This window comes from Ambystoma mexicanum, chromosome 6p, assembly GCF_040938575.1.
Source record: "Ambystoma mexicanum isolate Mex_15411 chromosome 6p, UKY_AmexF1_1, whole genome shotgun sequence".
Taxonomy (NCBI): domain Eukaryota; kingdom Metazoa; phylum Chordata; class Amphibia; order Caudata; family Ambystomatidae; genus Ambystoma; species Ambystoma mexicanum.
Genome location: NC_090935.1, coordinates 100,785,556 through 100,803,734, shown reverse-complemented (window position 1 = coordinate 100,803,734; position 18,179 = coordinate 100,785,556). Strand labels below are relative to the sequence as shown.

Genomic DNA, 18,179 nt, shown 5'->3' with positions numbered 1-18,179 from the left:
CCATAGCCATATATTATCTGAACAAACAGGGGGGCACTCACTCTCCAGAGCTGTCAAAACTGTCACGGAACATTTGGAACTGGGTACTCAAACACAACGTGTTCCTAATATCTCAACATGTTCCAGGGGAACACAATCTTCTGGCAGATGTGCTCAGCAGAGTCTTGCGCCACTACCCAAAGAGCACGAGTGGCGTTTGCAAGAGCACATTGTACACAACATCTTTGCAGAATGGGGTAATCCAAAAAAATACCTGTTCGTAACTCTGGAGAATGCACAATGCCCACATTATGCCTCCAGGTAACCGCAGGGAAAGTCCAAAGGGAACGGTCTCTGGATAACATGGTCGGGAAATTTGCTATGCTTTTCCCCCAGTTCCCCTACTCGACACAATAGTTAACAAGATGCACCAGGAAAAAGTCACTCTAATCCTGGTGGCCCCAATGTGGCCTCAGCGGCTACGGTTCTCTCATTTCATGAGAATGTCAGTCTCCCCACCCAGTAAACTGCCTTGCCCATACAACATGCTGTCGCAAGACATAGGGAAGACACTACACCCTTACCCTCAAAGGCTCAATTTAGCAGCTTGGCTACTGAAGTCATAGTTTGGGTACCCTCAACTACCTCCAAGATGTATAGACAGACTTCAAGAGAGACAGAAACCTAACACTAGACATTGTTACTCAAATAAATGGAAACAGTTTGTCATTTGGTGCAATATTAAAAACATCAACCCTATTGCCAGTTGTCCTAAATATATAGTCCTTTAACACATCTCTTAGATTCAGGACTCGTTTTCAACTCACTAAAGCTCCACTTTGCTGCCCTCTCTGCGTACACCACATCTCAGAGCAAGGTTCCCTGGTGGAAAATTCTAGTAATTAAGGCATTCATGGAAGGGGTAAGATGACTTCACCCTCCTATTTCTAACCTAACTCCCGGATGGGACTTGAATGTTCTTACACAACTAATCGGACCTCCTTTTGAGCCAATGCATAACTTTACTTTATGTATTTATAACGCACAGCCATAAACCCATAGGTGTGAGGGCGTAGACAAAACCTACTGCACAAAAAGCATTCATGGACCGTTAGCAAGCGTCAGGCCAAGGTCAGGCAGGCTAAGGCTAGTCTTAAGGCTCTCACCTATAAAACTGCCCTCCTTGTGGCCCTTACCTCTATTAGGAGTGTTAGTGAACTGTAGGCTCTCAGTTCAAGACCCATTTATCACTATTCATAGACATGGTGGCATAGCGCACTCACCCACGCTTTGCACCTAAATTCATTTTAAAGTTTCATGTGAACAAATCCATCAAGCGTCCAACCTTCTTTCAGAACCCCAGTAGCACAGCTGAAAGAAGCCTCCATACACTGGATGTTAGGAGAGCAGTGGTATAATACCTTGATAAAACTAAACCACAAAAAAAGACGAACCAATTCTTTGTCTCTGTTCCTACTGGTAGAGGGGACCCTGTCTCGTAAGTCAGCTATATCTAAATGGATTGTTAAATGCATCACACTGTTACCCTCTTGCCAAGAGAGATTTACCCATTACACCTAGAGCACACTCTACTCTAGGTACAGGGTCTCTTATAGCCTTTATTGCAAATGTTCATCTTGATTCTATTTACAAAGCAGCTACCTGGAGTTCTGTTCACACTTTCGCTCAATATTGCTCTTTGAAAACAAACCCACTCAGTCTGATTCTCAGGTGGGACATCTCGTTCCTTCACACATCCCACCACCATCTCCTGGTACCGCTTGCTAGTCTATGCCCAGCATGTGATTCTAAGCATATTCACAAGCATCAGAAGAAATACATTAATCAACGTAGTCGTGTTACTGGTGCTTGTATCTGCTTAGATTCACATGCTGTGCATATAGTCCTACATCTAGTGGTAATCGCGGAGTATTGCATCTTTTCTTCAAATATCAAAAAGGGACATTGTATGGGTGTGACTGTAACACTATCCCGAATGTGACGTGTAGTGTACCCAAAACCCTTCACGCGTCGAGGTCCCCCCGGTTGTTTTGTTCTGCCGTGAGGAAGCTTGATAAAATGTGTGAGTGAGTACAGAGAAAGGAGTAAGATGTCATACACCCACCCACACACACATACATAATAAACACATCATATATACATAATACATAATAAATACACATACATGCCTACAAACACTTATCTTTTTTCTGGACAGGCCAGAGCAACGCACTGCACATGGGCAGGCAGCACAGGCGACAAATACAGGCACGTGCCAGCGCTGTGTGTAGCAATGCCAGCATGGTTGCCACGGTAACCCTGTGAGTGCTCGTTGGTGCACCACTCAATTTCTTTTTTTTAAATATATCATCAGGGCTGGCAGTCGGCTCCAGCCCTGATGATGATGATGATGCATTTAAAAAAGAAAAAAGGGGCTCACTGCACTAGTCGGCACATCACTACAGGTTTTTTTTGGTTTTATCATCTGGGCTGGCACTCTTTCAGTGCCAGTCTTGACTATCAGCTCTGCTGGTGGGATGAGAGGCGTGCACTGGGCACCAGTGGGGAGACCGTCCCCTCTGCCCCCACCTGGCTCCACCACTGCTGTCAGGACCATCCCATGCTGGTTCTGAAAATCTCTCCTGAAGCCATTCGACAGATCATCCTTGGAGCCAAACCCCCTTCAAAGACGTGCAGTCCACAGAATACACAATGACGGCCATTGCAGCTGACCAGCATTGGCTCTAGCCAAGTCCCAGGGAAGCCCTGCTCCTCTGTTCTGATGGCCCTTGTCGAAGGTTCAACCCCTGGATTGGTGGCAGGAACCAGTTTCAACCCCTGCTCGAGGGCCCGTACCTTCTCAGCCTTTGGATTAGCCGGCGGTATGGACCAGCTCTCTCCTGGGCCACCTCGCTGCATCCGTCTTCATTTCTAGTGTATCCATGGAACTTGGAGGATCTTCAACCTGTGCTACAAGACTCCTGCTCCTTTGCCTGACCATGGTGACTTCTGTTGCATCCCATCGTCCTTGCTCCTGAAGGTCTCCTGAGGTTACCTGCTCCACAGAGGTCTTCCACATTTCATGTCAATGGAGACCAGCCTGCCACTCTCTCTTACTGTAATACAGGAACCGCGACAGACCAAAACTAAATTCTTTGCCCGTAAACTACCTCTGCACCTGCGACCTCTGGTCTTCCATCAACCAGACAAAGCACACAAGTATGTGGCCAATGGACTCCGGAACCTCTGAAGTGGTCTCTGAGAAAATCAAAGGGGGGGTAAGTTGGCATACCTGTTTCGTTACCCCTATCCTCCATAGCGTTACATGGGCGTAAAGTTATGGCTCTATCTCTCATGCCCGATTCGGATCAGTCATGGTCTAGTCAAGGATCCCACCCAGGCCTTCCCTAGTGTGGTGGGACAGATGGATACTTACCTCCACATTTCCTAACTGTTGGAATGATGAATTGCAACCACTGGAATGGCTCAATCTAATAATAAATCAACCTGAACAGTGAAGATCTGGTCACTATAGGGCATAACACCTCATTCCAAGTCTCTTAGATTTCCCAAAGGTTTCAATACCATCTCTTGGTAAAAGTAATGTTTTCAAGAGCAGTGCTGTGAAAATGACTTTTCTTACATTTGTAACCTTCTAGACCCAGCCCATACTACCTTACAATAGGGTGCTGGAGAGGTTACTTGGTATCCCTTTAGTCTAGTTTCTCATGTAACATTTTTGTTACCCTTTCTACAATTAATGGCTGGTGGCAGTGGTTTACTGTTTACTACCATTGTGTGTTTTTACCGCGGGCTGCGTTCGCTGCTGCAGAAAGATACCCATGGATGGACGGTGTTCTTTTTTCGTCATTTCTTATTGGAAAGGTCCTTCTTGAGATTTACTCTGCGAGCCAAACCAGGTTTGGTCTTTGTTTTTGTCTTTGGTGGGATTCACCATTGAAGCCCGCCTCTGGCTCCAGAGTGTCTGGCAGGGACAGGAAGTGAGGGAGGTGCCTGATACTCCCTGGGCTTCATCCCCTTGGTTACAGGAATGAACCCAAAGGTGCTTGGCCGGCTGCCTGTCCTTGAAGGACAGCCACCCTGCTGTGTGATTGATAGCTTGGCTGCAAATGAATGGGAGAAACCTGCATAAAAGGCGAGGCTTTTTGGCATGGAAGACCGAGTCGACCACTGGATGAAGGAATCCAAAGAAGAACTTGGAAGAGACACCTGCTGCAACTCCTGGGCCGTTGGTTTGCCTGGTGAAGCCCTGCTGCTGTGCTGAAGCTCTGAATTCACCTTGACTAGAGAAGCCCTGCAAGGACGACTTCTCCCCTAAGTGAACTTGTCTGGACATCCTCCAGGAGCTGGCTGTACTTCCATTTCTGATGCTGGAACCAAAGTGCCAGGGAGAGGAACACAAGATTGAGTGCATTGCTTTTAAGTTGGACCCGAGCTTGTGGAAGATCCTCCAGACTGCCAGTAAGCAGGACCGACCAAGCCTGAGCCACCTCAACAGAGTGCTGGACCTCAGATGCGAGGAAAGTCCAGAGTGGTATCTGAGAGACCGTAGTGGTGCTATTTGCTGAGACGTGAGGAGCATGAAACCGCGAAGTGCCGCTGATTTTAAGTTTGTCCTTTGCTGTTGCTGACCGACCCATTGCAGTGCAGGAGTCCCCAGACGTCCTCCCTCTTGTCCCCACGATTGAGGCCCAGGAACAAAAGGATCTGCAGAGGAACAGAAGCCAGCTGGAACCATTTCTTCTCACCAGAGGTACTGTAAAGTTTGAGAGGACTTGCCTCTTGTTGTTGTAGCCTTACTAGATCTCAGTTGAGACTTGTCTTGGGTGCTTCTGTAGAGTTGCTTGCATCTTCTACCCCTCACGTCTCCCAGCTTGTGGACCTACATTGATTCAACTTTTTCTACAAAGACTTCTAAAACATTGTGCACAACTTTTACTTGGCTGCAAGAAGTGCTTCAGTGCACCTGGACTTATTCCCAATTGACATTGGCTGGCCTGACTCCCTGAATGACTACTCTTACCTCTTCATACCTCTGATATTCTGCTTTACCTTTCCTTCCAGGAAGGTTTAACTTGCTTTGCATTGGGGGGTTAAAAGTACTTACCTGCTTCAGAATAATTGTGTGATCTCTAGTTTTATTCTATAACCCTTTTCTTTGACATTCATCTCAGTATTGCTCTAAATACACCCGTGATATATTAATATCCACAGTGTCCTAGCTATTTAAGTCACCTGAGGGTGTAGGAAGTGTCTATGTGCCATCCCCAGTGGGTATTTGCTGATTTAGAGAAACTAAGAGTGTGTATTTTGGAGGGGATTTGTGTGTTATATATTTCCCCTTCTGAAGAAGGCTTATTCAAACTGTTTGTTAAATTAATAATTGTTTAATCAAGAAACCTTGAGTATAAGGGTTTATTTAGATACTTGTCACTGTGAGCTCTGTGTAACCACCCTACTGCTCACATTGACCCCTCTTGATATAAGACTGGCTTCTCAGCAACACTACCAACCTGTGTTCTACAGACTTATACCACCAGTTGGGTTCCTATTGCCAGGAGGACAAGGTTGTTGTAGTGCACCCAAAGGGTACTGCACCAAATCTTGCCTAACACTAAGGCTGAACCCTAATGATATGTTTTGGTGAAACTAATTTTCAGACAGCTGGATACATCAAACTGACAGGGGAAATGAGCCACTCTAAAAGAAGCTGGCAAAATTAAAATCAATCGTTTTTGGCCAGTATAATTTTAGATTGTCAGAGGCCACCATATCAAATCAAGACCTTTTTCATATGTAGTTAATAATCTGTCACCATGCCCTGGTAGCACACGATTATATCATTTTGATCAGAGCTGCCAACTGTCAAATGCCTTTTCACTGTTGGAACTTTGGGTTACATCAAGATGTATGCAGAAAAGTACATGTTACTCTGTTACTGCCACATCATCAAACTGCAAGGCCTCTGATCTGGTGTGTCAGTGCACAGGCTCAGAACAGTCACTTATTTTGCACAATATTCATATTTCTGAAAATGTAATAACCCAGAGCCTTTCCTTTCAATACGTGTAATCTGACCACCAAGAACTTGCATTTGGTTAAAAAGCATGTGTACATGTATAAATGTTGGACCTGACTCTTTCTGTGTTAAAGAAGTCCTAATTGTACAGAGTTTAAGGCTGAAACAATAACCAGCATTTTACTGTCTGACAATAGGTTGTGCAGGCAGTGGGGGGAGGGGGGAGCGATGCCTAGATGTGGGTCCTGAGCTTGCTGTACTAGAGATATTAACAAATCTGCACTGATGATCCCGGAACATGTCTGGGATTGCTTGTGGTCTTGTGGAAAAGGGATGTGATCTAGCGATCTGGATTGGACTCCTTCTTTTGCAGTAGGGCCAATCCTTATTTGAATGTGGCCTGTCCTCCTTTTGTAATGGCTTGGCATTCTCAAAAACAATGGTATGGTTGGTTGATCAGAAGTTAAGATTAATTCAAAACCTTCCAGCCATCACTCCTTTAATTTTGACTATAGGTTATCGGAACACACAAGTCCAGAATTTGGTGTTCCACTTGTATGACTCTTCTCTTTGGAATAACCCGTTCTGTAGCCACAGCCACCGTACACGCTGGTCAGATTTCACTTCCACGTGATCCGTGTTTTACAGGAGGTTTGCTTTTACTGAAACATAGGACTATGTCAATGACTCAAGCATTGCAACTACATAGACTGGAAATCTGTTTAGTAAAAACATTTGTCCTGTCTATTGTCTCTATTGATATTTGTAAACCCCCATAAACATGTACATTTACAATATGCACTCCTAGTTAGGGAATCCTGCACGCTTTTGTTCAAAGTGTCTACCTTGGTGCCTTTCTTCTCTATTCCAGCCACAGTGTGGAGAGGTTAGAAACCCAGTCTTAGAAAGTCACCATCCTCCCTATATTGACTGGAGTGCCTAATAGTTCCCATCAGTGGCAAGAATAATACCTAAAGCTGTACCAAAGTTGCCACATGAACCCAAAATCTCCACAACGCTGTGGGAGTCTGTTTTCAGCAGCTCATCAGTAATTCAATAAGCCTGTAGGAAGTGACCCATGTTTCTGCCTAGAAGCTGATTGGTCTGTTCCACCATTTCTTATCCGATCAACCGCTTTGCTGAGCATGTCCATTAAGCAGTAAACCTGCCTATTCAGACCACTAACTACTCTGCCAAGTATTCAGTGGCAAGATGCAGAAACAGGCCTGGTCCTCTCCTTCAGAATACTTTCTTGGCTCTCATTATCCCAGGAGATGAAGTACAAAGACAGATATTCCTTCCCTGCAAAGTCTCACTGGCTGAGTCAGCTGGATTATCCCTTCCAGAAATGCAGAATTAGTTTCATGATTGGCTCTCCAGGAAATCCTCTATTTTGCTCAATCCGCTATCCCACCTGTGTCCTTCTCTTCTACTCAGCATGTGCTCTGTGGATCATTCAACTAGGACCTTGAATAAATAGTCAATTTCTTTATCACAATATGCTTATGACTTTCCCTCACCCTAGACATTCTCTTGCAAATGTTTGAAAGAGCATAGCTGACCCGATTATTAGAAACTCTGGGTGGTTCCATTTGCCAGCGGCTCCCTACCGTCTGCAGGGATTAGAGCCTCAGTGATGTGTGCCAGGTAAATCACATATGCTAGTCTTTGTAAATATTCTTCCCTCCTTAGATGAGTACCTACAGGTAGAATCTAGGATGTGCCATCCGAATATTTCGATTTTATGGATGTATATGTTTTACTGTGTGCTTTTATATTATTGACAACTGTGTCTTTACAAATGAAATACTTGAAAATAAAATGACTTTCCTAATGTGCAATTGGTGGCCTCTTATAGCACTTACCCTGCCTGGTACAAGTCTGCTCTCTTCAATGAATTGTACTTCGTTGCTGATGGAGGAACGATTTGGGTGGAGGTTCCCAGTGAGACTACTGAAGAGGATTTGTTGGGCCCGGATGTGGGCAAGCTGTCGCACCTTTCCAGGGTCCTGCGAGAATACGGACGCTTTGCCTATCTTGAAGGTAAGCTTCTCCAGATGGAGTGGCATATGTTTCATGTCTGGGTTGCATGCGCATATAATGATTAACAAGGAGATAGAATACCAAACACAAATGAACAATTTCATGTATCAACAAGGGAACACAATTACTTTTCTAAAAGATGTACCGGTACTTTTATCTTGAAAAACTAGATAAAGTACAACCAAATTATTCAAAAATATATAATTTATTGCAAAAAATAGAGGGACCCTAAAAAACACACAACATTGAATCGTATTAAATACAATTGCATTGCTCAATTTTCATAAAAAATCACACCTTTGGACAAATACATGGACACAAATTTAGCAGCATATCACAACATCACAAAACAAATGTGTCACATCAAACACATATATTCCTGACATGTAGCATGTTTCAGTTCTTTGTGCCTTTATGTGGCTGAATATTCTTCAGGGGAATACAAGTCTTCATTTAAAATTCCTTCAACATTGTGCGGTAGGGGTCCAAAACACATCCACCAACGGATGTTGTAAGTAAGCTGAAAAGTCTCCAACAATGGATACTAAACGGCTCTCAAACATGGGTGTAATTACACCATTGATATCATGAGCATCAACCTCAACGCCAAAAAGAGTCCACTGTAGTCCAGTGAGCACACGTCAATGGATATAACAGTAGATGACTATTTCTCAGATGTAGCTCGAGCATTAGCCATGGACAATTGCACACCCCTCCGGAGCCGGCGTCTCTAAAGGGTTAGCTTACGCACAACTTTGAGCCACTCGCTGGCTGCAACTTTGTGCCAACCTCCTGATAGGTAAGAATGCAAACGGGAACTAATCAAGAGTTGGAGTGAACTTTGTATCCCTGCAGGTTCACTGGTTGTTATGAAATGTACATAACTAAGAATTAAGAGTGGGAATGGTAATAGGAATGTGCTACCTTCCACCACTTGAGCTTGGTCTTAATTGTTAACAGATAGCATTTTTAGTCGGTCTGTTTTAGATTCACATGCTTGCCAAAGTCATCCTCTAATCTCTTGTCTAATATTACTACATATTTTTTAAACGTTTCTGATTGGTGCTGTCATGGGCATGTGAGTAATGTGACAAAGTTTCATGATTGGTGTTGGGACTGGGAGGGAAAACATGCAGAGTGCCCTGTGAGAAACCAGAGGGTGTCTGACGTACTGAACCCGGGGGGGGGGGGTTTGTCATCCAGGTGGCCAGGACACAGCCATCGCTGTTGAATCCAGTACCTGGGTGTGGACCAGTGCGGGGGGGGGGAGAGGAGAGGAATCACCTGGATGATGGGTCCTCTGTAAATAGGGTAGGGGCACCCGATGGTGAGGCGTGGTATCCCCTTAATCTTACGTCCCGTCCCCTTTAGCCCATACTTCTGGGACCAGAGCACTTTTGTCCTTTTATTTTTACGCTGGGCCACCGCACGTGGTTCCTTCCTGCTCTGGGTCCACGGTCATCTTGTCCTCTGTCTATGCCGGAGTGTCTGGGATTTGTGTCCTTTTCTTCCTGCAAATGTCATTTCGCGAGGGTGGTTCCACATTCACTTTGCCTGGAGTGTCTAGGTCTAGAACACCGTTGGGACTCGTGTTTTTATTGCGACTCCCTTTCCATTCGGGCACTCCACCATCCTGTCAGGTGGGAAGGAGGTGTTTCAATGCGTTTGGGGGCTAAAGTTGGGCCCAGTTCTTCTGTGGCTCTGGCTACCAGGGTTCGCCCTGAGGTTTCTGCTTCTGGAACTAACCGCACAGAGTCTCGGCACGAGGCCCCTCTCGAGCTGGCTAAACGTACCAGGGTTAAACCTGAGGTTCCCCTCAATGGGGCCACGTCAGACACTGGCAGAATTGAGGGAGCACCTTCGTACATCCCTCAGCCTTCCCACAGTCATGGTGATACTAGTTCTGTTGAGGGGGCAAAGAAGGCGGTCACACACGACAGACCTTCCAGTACCAGCTCTGCCGAGGATCCTCCACTTGAGGCTAATTCTGGGGCAGTCCCTAAAATGTCGAGTAAACACCCCAGATTGGCCAATACTGGCTCTGTCGAGGCTCCTTCCATTAAGGTTAAAATGGGATATAAGGCCCCTGACTCCCCTGAGGAGGCTATTGCCTCACTTGCTCCTGTGACACAGTTTGCCTCAGGCGATGACAAAATGGCGGCCCAACCTCCATGGACCACGTGGCCATTTTGTCCACTTTTCTCACACCAACCTTCACTACGGCTGGTGCTGAGGGGCCTCATTTTGGGGCAGACCAGCTTTTTCCATGGAATGTGGATTGGCGTGCTCGGGCACCGCTGCCTCATACAGTCTTGTTTCCTTTTGCATGTGCACCCTTGATCTATGTGGACCCAGTTGGTGGAGGCCCATCATGGCAACCATCCTCATTGCGTTCATGGGGTATGCCCCTTCCGAGCGGCCTCTGCCCACTCCAGTTCCTAGACCTTCATCTGAGGATGTGTTTTTGGGGAAATTTCAGATGCTGATGCATTCTGATCCCATGAAGGCATACTTTACGGATCTGTTTAGGGAAATGCATCCTAGATCTCCTGTACCGTCCTCTACTTCAGCAGATCCTATGCAGGTACCGGTGGCACCGCCTCCACCGCCACTTCCTCCGCTGCCTTCACTGTCCCTGGTAGAGAAAGCTCTGGGAGCTTGGCCTAACAACGTTCTAGGACTTGAGGCAGTAGATGCAGCAGATCAGCCCTCTGCTCCTGCTTCACTGGACCAGGACAGCGATGAGCCGCCCCACTCCATTAGAGCTTTTCACGACCGGGTGCTGGACATGATGGTGCTGCTTGATATTCGAGTACCTGAGGCCGCAGCCCCACAGGAGGGAGTGCTTTCTGGGCCCTTCACTCTATCGACTCAGGAGCACACCAGCCTGTTCTTTCAAAAGGACATTTTGGCTGAGGCCCGCAAGGTCTGGGGAAAAACCTCATTCTGGGCAGATTATCAACAAGAAGATTGACGCTCTATACAAGCTTCATACTTCTGAGGATATATCTTTGTCTGCTTGTCTGCTCCCTTTGTCGACGGTGGTGGCAGCAGCTACCCTCCAGTCCAGGCCGGCCTCTACATCCTCCTCTGCAGCGGCTCAAATACTCTCCAAGGAGGACAAGCTTCTTGACGCCATTGGGAAGAAAGTCTTTTCCAATTTGGCTCTGCAGCTTTGTCAGGCGAACACTGAGATGATCCTGGCGGCTACCAATGTCAAGTTGTGAAGGGAGCTAGCCGACTTTCAGGAATGTATTTTGTTTTTTTTGTTTTTTATTGTATATGGTTTACAAAAAGAAACTTTTACAAATACATTAAATAACAAACATTTCAATATATTAAAAAGATACTTAAAGACCCAATTTATCCCTTTTTAAAAAATGAGAGACACAACAAATCATTTAAATAAAAGGATTCAGTGCAAGTTAAAATATGAAATGATTTTGCAGTTTCCCTTTACATAACATCAGTCTTGAAGAAATAGCAGTAAGATTACAACAGTTTCATAAAACAGATTATCAGACAGTTAAATGAAAGGGCAGGCGCATACAAATCTAAAACTTTGATAAATCCAGCCACAGCAAGACCATCTTTAATATTAGAAATCGCAAGACACCGAGACCATATGAGATTGTCTCCCCCTAAAATACGCAGGGTATTGAATCTTCCTAGATAAAGATCCCTGTTCCTGCTGATAGGCTCGAAGACTTCAAAGCAGGTTTTTCGGATGCTCAGGTATTGGCACAGGATATACTGGAGGCTGCGGCACATCATGTGGACACTTCCGCTCGTGTCCTCATGGTCTGGGTCGACATCTCCTGCCAGATGTGGCTCCATGCTATGAAATTCTCAAAAGAAGTTCAAAATAAGGTGCTTGATCTTCCTTTTGATGGTAAGGAATTGTTCCATTCCTCCACAGATGAGGAACTTACTAAGACTAAGGCAATCACTCAGACAGCCAAGTCTTTATCGGTCCTGGCATAAGCTCCAACAAAGGCCCCTTATACACAGAGGTCAGGATCCCAAACATGGTCCTTCTCTGGCTTCAGGGGTTTTCAAGATCGTTGTGTGCGCCCATCTGATGCTCCAGCTGACTGGCCTCGCCGTAAGCAACAGCAGCAAAGTGGCTGGTTTTCCTCTCGGCCAGCAGCATCCTCTCCGGGGAAAGGTAGTCTCCCTGCCAACAAATCGTCCAAATTATTTTTTGTTGGTCGCACAAGACTCTGGTTGGAGGACAAATTTCATCTCATCTGGAGGCGTGGTAGGCCATCACCGAAGACTGATGGGTTTTGTGAATCGCTCGGGCGGGCTTTTGCTTGCCCCTCCCCACCCAACCACTCCCTTCAACCCTCCTTTCCAGCAGACTGGGTTGCCCTCCTTCAGAGCCGAGAAACAAACTTCTAGACCTCAGAACGGTGGATCCTATTCCCCTCGGGGAGCAAGGGGAGGGCTTCTACTCCCATCTGTTCAGTGCCCAAACCCAACGAGGCTGGCCTGTGCACTATCCTTGATCTTGCCAAGTGCAATCTTTCTCTTCCCCAAGAGATATTCAAGATGATTACGCCCTCCCAGATGAAGTCCTCTCTCAGGAAGGGCGACTGGCTCAGCGTAGTAGACATCCAGGATGCATACATGCACATTCTAATTTGGAGCCCGCATCAAAAATATCTGCAGTTCTCTGTGGGAGCAAAACACTTGCAGTTTTGTGTACTCCCAATTGGTCTCAATTCGTCACTGCATGTTTTTACGAAGATGATGATGGTCATTGCAGCACTTCTCAGACTGCCGGGGTTCATGTATACCCGTACTTAGACGATTGGCTCCTGCGCAGTCCTTGCCCACTGATTGCTTTGACCAATCTTTAGTCACTCATTCAGCTCCTGTTCCATCTTGGGTTGTTGATGAATTGGCGGAAATCATCCATGACGGTCTCTCAAGACCTGATTTTTCTGGGTTTTCGTTGGAATGCGGTCAGTACCAAGGTGTTCCTAACGACGGACAGGATTGCAGACCTGTCGACCACGTGCTAAATTTTCCTCCAGTCCTCGCACATGACGGCCTGGTGGTTTCAGAGACTTCTGGGTCTCATGGCTTCTTGCAGATGAGGCATACTCAGCTAGTTCTTCTGAGCTGCTGGTCCCAGGCTTCCACACTGTCTCCTTAGCCTTCATCCCTGAGGGAGAAGTATATATGGCAAGTGGGAACTTTCAGATATTGGCTGCCAGTGTTTTAGTGTCCCTGGGTCTGTGGGAACAGCAGAATATAGATGTGCATAATTCTATTCCAGATCACACAAAAGAATACTACAATGAGAGTGCTCTTAGAAATGGTCAGGAGACCCCTGCCATTAGACACACTGGGGCCAGCATCACAGTGGTAGATGAACACTTCTTCAAACCTGAGGCACCCACAGGTCCCACTAAGCTTGCTGGAGGCCCTATCCAGATGGTTCCAATACTACCAGCTCTCATCCAGTGCAACAACATGACTGTAAGAATACTTGTTAGTGTACAAAGTGAGGAGCCTGCGAGAGTCCTACTGGGGAATGACTTAAAAACTCTTGGAGTTCTATCAAGCACCCCTAGGCCTCCCAGTAAAAGGAAACGGGAGCAGACCAGGAAGGCCAGAGAACTCACTTTGAACGACTCTCAGTGGGTTGTTACAGAAGAACCTATAACACCCAGTCCACAGGAGAAGCAAACTTTTCTTTCCAAGAAGAAAGAGACAAAGGGGAAACCCAAAGTCTCAGGAAACAAGAAAGATAGCACTCCTGTGCATCTAACAAGGACATCCCTGGGAGGACAGTCCAAAGTCACACCTGTGACTACTCCACCAGCTGAGGCTGATTGTGAGAACCAACCAGGAGAGGTTGAGTCAGCTGCTGAAGATTCAGAGCTGCAAGAAGACCTTCCCCTTGTTGGAGATCTGGATCCTAAAGACCATCCTGAGCTGCAGTCTTTACTGGCAGAAGGTGGCCCCTGTAGGGCAGACTTCGGCAGAGGTCAAATAGGGTGTCCTACACTGGAAGGACTTTGCCAATAGGCAGCTTCCCAGCTGGACGGGCAAGAGCCAAGGAAGCACAGTTGTACTTGGAGGATGGCCATCTCTACAGTGAACCTACCGAGTCTACCCCAGGAGACTACTGAAGACTTGTAGTGCCCCAGGAGGTGAGACATCAGTTCCTACCATTATCCCATGATATTCCTTTAGCGGGTCACTAAAGTTTTAAGAAGACCAAGGAAAGTATTTTTCTTTATTTCTACTGGCCTAAGTTGGGGTCAGATGTAAATAAATTCTGTAGGAGCTGTCACACTTGTCAGACATCTGGCAAGAGTGGAGCCAAGAATGTGTCACCTTTTGGTGCCCCTCCCAGTGGTGGGAGTTCCTTTTGAGAGGGTAGGAATCAACATTGTTGGTCCATTAGACCCTCGGACATCTTCAGGCAACCGATTTATATTGGTTGTGGTAGACCATGCTACCAGGTATCCTGAAGCCATATCTATGAGGACTGTTACTGCTCAGGCAGTTACTAAGGCCCTACTTTGTATCTCGCACTGTCTAGTCCCATCTTGGGTTTCGAGCGCGAGTGGGGTCGTGCTGGCAACGGGCATGGACAGATCTGTTCGTGGGTTAGTGCTGTGTGCTCGGTTGGGGAGACCGTGCGAGTGCCATAATTGTTTTGCTATCTGTTGTCTTTTCGGTGTTACTTGAGTTTCTATTTGGTATTCACGTTTTCAGGGTCGAGAAGGTGGAAGCGGTCACGGGACTGCTGTTCTCTGGGGTCTCAGCCTCAGGTTTCTTGGGATGATGCTACTTCCCCTTCTGCAAGGTTATGTTCCATCCACATGGTGGCGGTAGCTGGTGTTTCTAAGAATATTGCACAGCCTTGATGGGTAAAGTAACATGTACTTCAGGTTCAGTTGTCGGAGCCTGGCTTTAATCGGGACAAACACATTTCTTGCCCTTTGCACTGCGGGTGTATAGTCGGGGTATATGGTGATCTTGGAATTGTCACGCTCTAGGACACCTCCCTCTCTGGAATACTTTAGGATGTTTTCCCTGTCCTGGAAATGAAGGACCTTTGCGATTATCGGGCGGGGGTATGATCCCGGTCGTGGTTTCTTTTGGAGGGATCAGTGTGCCCTTTCTATGGCGAATCCTTGTGTTAGTTTTCCTGACCCAATTTCTTGTTGTATTAAGGTTTCTATGTAGGCCGTTGGGTTCATCCCTTCTGTGCCTTCCGGTACTCAGAGTATCCTTATATTACCACGCCTGGCGCGTACTTCTGCCTCCTCCGATCTTGCCTCCAGGGTGACCACTTTTCTCTCCAGTTCAGCCACTCGGGCCTTCAGGTCTGCAGTGTCCTTTGTCGATTCCTGGAGTGTTATTTCTGTGTTGCTTATTCTCACAGCAAGATTACGGGTGTCTTGCCGCATAAGTTGCATGTCAGACTTCACTTCATCTATTTTGGTATCTATAAATGTTCTCAGCGCGGCTATGGCTTCTAATACTTGAGCATCTCTGTCTTCCCTATTTGTGATTTTCCAGTGGTCAACCTCTGGGGCCGGTGTGTGATTTGAGGCATGAGATTTGGTTATAACGAAGGTGTCCATGGTGGCCGTCTTCCCCTTGTTTCTGGAGGAGGATGTTGTGATGCTGAGGATCTGTGCCGTGGTTGGAGCCAAGCTTGTTGATCGAGGTTTGGTCTGTCTGTTGGTTGGGGTGTATTGCATTGCTTGGGGTGATTGTAGGTCCGGTGCCTTTCCTGCTGCCTGTTTGTTTTGGTGGTTGTTCCCTCCTAAATTGTGTCCTCGGCTTGGGTTACAGCTGCGGGGACCTTTGTTATGGGTTGGGTCGCCCGTGGGCCAGGGTCTGCGGGGATGTTGAGATGCAGGAGTATGACGCTCTTGTTGGGGATGACACAGTGTCTATGTTAAGGTGTCTGGTCCCCCTTTGTAACGTCTTGGGATTCGAGTTGGGCCCAGTTTGTATTCCGTGGTGTTGTCACTGGTGTCCTGCTTTGCCCCCCGTGTACTTGACTCACCCTCGTTTTGTAGGACTCTGGTGGAGGTGGGGCAGCTGCGGGCTGGGGTCTGCTGGCTCCGATTCGCCTGGTATCAGTCTTTGTTGCTGTGTGGGCGAGGCACTTAGTGGAGGCTACGTGTGGTTAGCCTTCTTCTTAATGGTTCATGGGGCATGGTGCCGGTGCTGGCTGTGACGCAATTTTGGTATTCAGGCGACCAGTCTCTTTTTGTTGCACTTGACTTAATGGTTAGGTCCCGTGCTTGTTTCTTGGCATGTGCCTCCCGTTGCCCTCAGCACACCTTTGCAGGTCTCGGATGGGGAGGGAGGGTCAGCCCCCAGTCTGCGCCCCCGCTCCCGTTTTCTCACGGTGTCCAGTGAAGGTTCAGAGGGCCTCCGCAGGAATCTTTGTTGCGTTGCTTGGGGAGAATGTGATTCCGGTATCTCTCCTGCTGCCTGTTTGTTTTGGTGCTTGTTCCCTCTTGATTGTGTCTTCAGTTTGGGTTGCAGCCGTGGGGGCCAGTGTCGTGGGTTGGGTCAGCCACAGGCTGGGGTCTACGGGGTTGTTGAGGTGCAGGGGTATAGCTCTCTTGTTGGGAGTGACGCAGTGTCTATGTTGAGGTGTCTGTTCCCCCTTTGTGGTGCCTTAGCATTGGGATTGGACCCAGTTCGTATCTCGTGATGTTGTCTCTGGTGTCCCGCCTTCGCCCCTCGTGTACGTGGCTCACCTTCGATCTGTAGGACTCCGGTTGGTCCGGGGTAGCTGCGGACTGGGGTCTGCCGGCTCTAATTCGCCCGGTGCTAGTCTTCGTTGCTGTGAGGGCGAGGCGCTTAATGGAAGCGGCTTGGGTTCAGCCTCGATCCTGCTGCTTTGTGGGGCACGGCTCCGATGTTGGCTGTGCCGCTGTGTTTACATCCAGGCGCCCGGTCTCCCTTTATTGTGCCTGACTTATTAGTTGGGCCCCGTGCTTGTTTCTTAGCGTGTACCTCCCGTGTCCTGGCACACCTTTACAGGTCTCGGATGGTGGGGGGAGGAGGGAGTCACAACCCGTTCTGTGCCCCCTCTCCCGTTGTCCCCACGACGTCCGGCAGGGGTACGGGGGCCCACCTCAGGGTGCTTCTCGGGTGCCGCGGCTCCGGAGTTGTCTCTGCGGCTGGTGGTCCTTGCTTGCCTGGGTCTCCGGTGCGGTTCTTGCCCGCTGGTGGGATGTGGCCGAGCGCGGGAGCTCGGCCCCCCTTTCCGGAGCTACTTCCTCCCTGCTCTCTCACGCCCGCTGCAGGTCTCAGCGCCTGGCTCCTCTTCGTTTCTACGCCCTAGCTTTGCAGCGGCAGCCCGCGTTCAGCAGTTCAGGCTTGTAGGGGTGTCTGCCATCTTGTGTGGAGTTCCGAAGAGGGGGGGGCTGGGGTGGGGGTATTTTCTTGCCTTCCCCAGTCCCGATTTTTCGGGAGATCGTTGGCTCTCTGTCGGGTACCACTTTTGTCACCCCCAGTGTCTTCCTTTGAGGTGGTGGTGCTCTGCTAACACTGGTGCAGGATCAGATTATGGCGGCTTGGGCGGAGCTCAGTGTTTCAGCCTCCTTACACCATGAGCACCGGGCCACGCCCCATACCAGCAGTGATTATATGCTTCTACAAAATGTCAGTAAAAAGCTACACAACCTTTGAGACTTTCATTAGTTTCCCTTCGCCTTTGGCAATGTCTGCTGGATTTTAATTGCCTTAATTTTGGTTTCTTTTGGCTTGGGCAATGGTTGTCTGTATTAGCTTTTAACCATAGTGTCCCATTGAGTGGCTGTGTTTTCCATAAACTCACACGCTTAATGTCAGTCATTTGGTTTTAACACATTCAACTTTAGCTGATTTCTGATCGTTCGAGGTTGAAACATACTGCTAATATCCCCTTCACTCCTACTCTATTTGTTTCTTAGTATTGAAATGCCTGCCTGCAACATGCGAGCGGTCTCAGAGCACTCTGGGGTCACGGTTAGCTGGTGAACTCATCTAGTAAGGCGTGCACCTCCGATCCCCTCGCTGCTCACAGGTGTTCTGCTTCTGTGGCTCCTCGTGACCCGGCAAACAGCTGCTTTGAATGGAT

At 47.7% G+C, this 18,179-nt stretch overlaps 1 protein-coding gene across 2 annotated transcripts in view; it reads left to right on the top strand.

Moving 5' to 3' along the window:
* GBA2 (glucosylceramidase beta 2) overlaps nt 1-18,179 on the top strand; it is a 470,157-nt gene that overhangs the window by 316,095 nt on the left and 135,883 nt on the right. For both annotated transcript variants that reach the window (XM_069626781.1, XM_069626780.1), the window contains exon 9: nt 7,878-8,062. In XM_069626781.1, the coding sequence (XP_069482882.1) occupies nt 7,878-8,062 (185 nt within the window). The remainder of the gene's footprint in view (nt 1-7,877; nt 8,063-18,179) is intronic.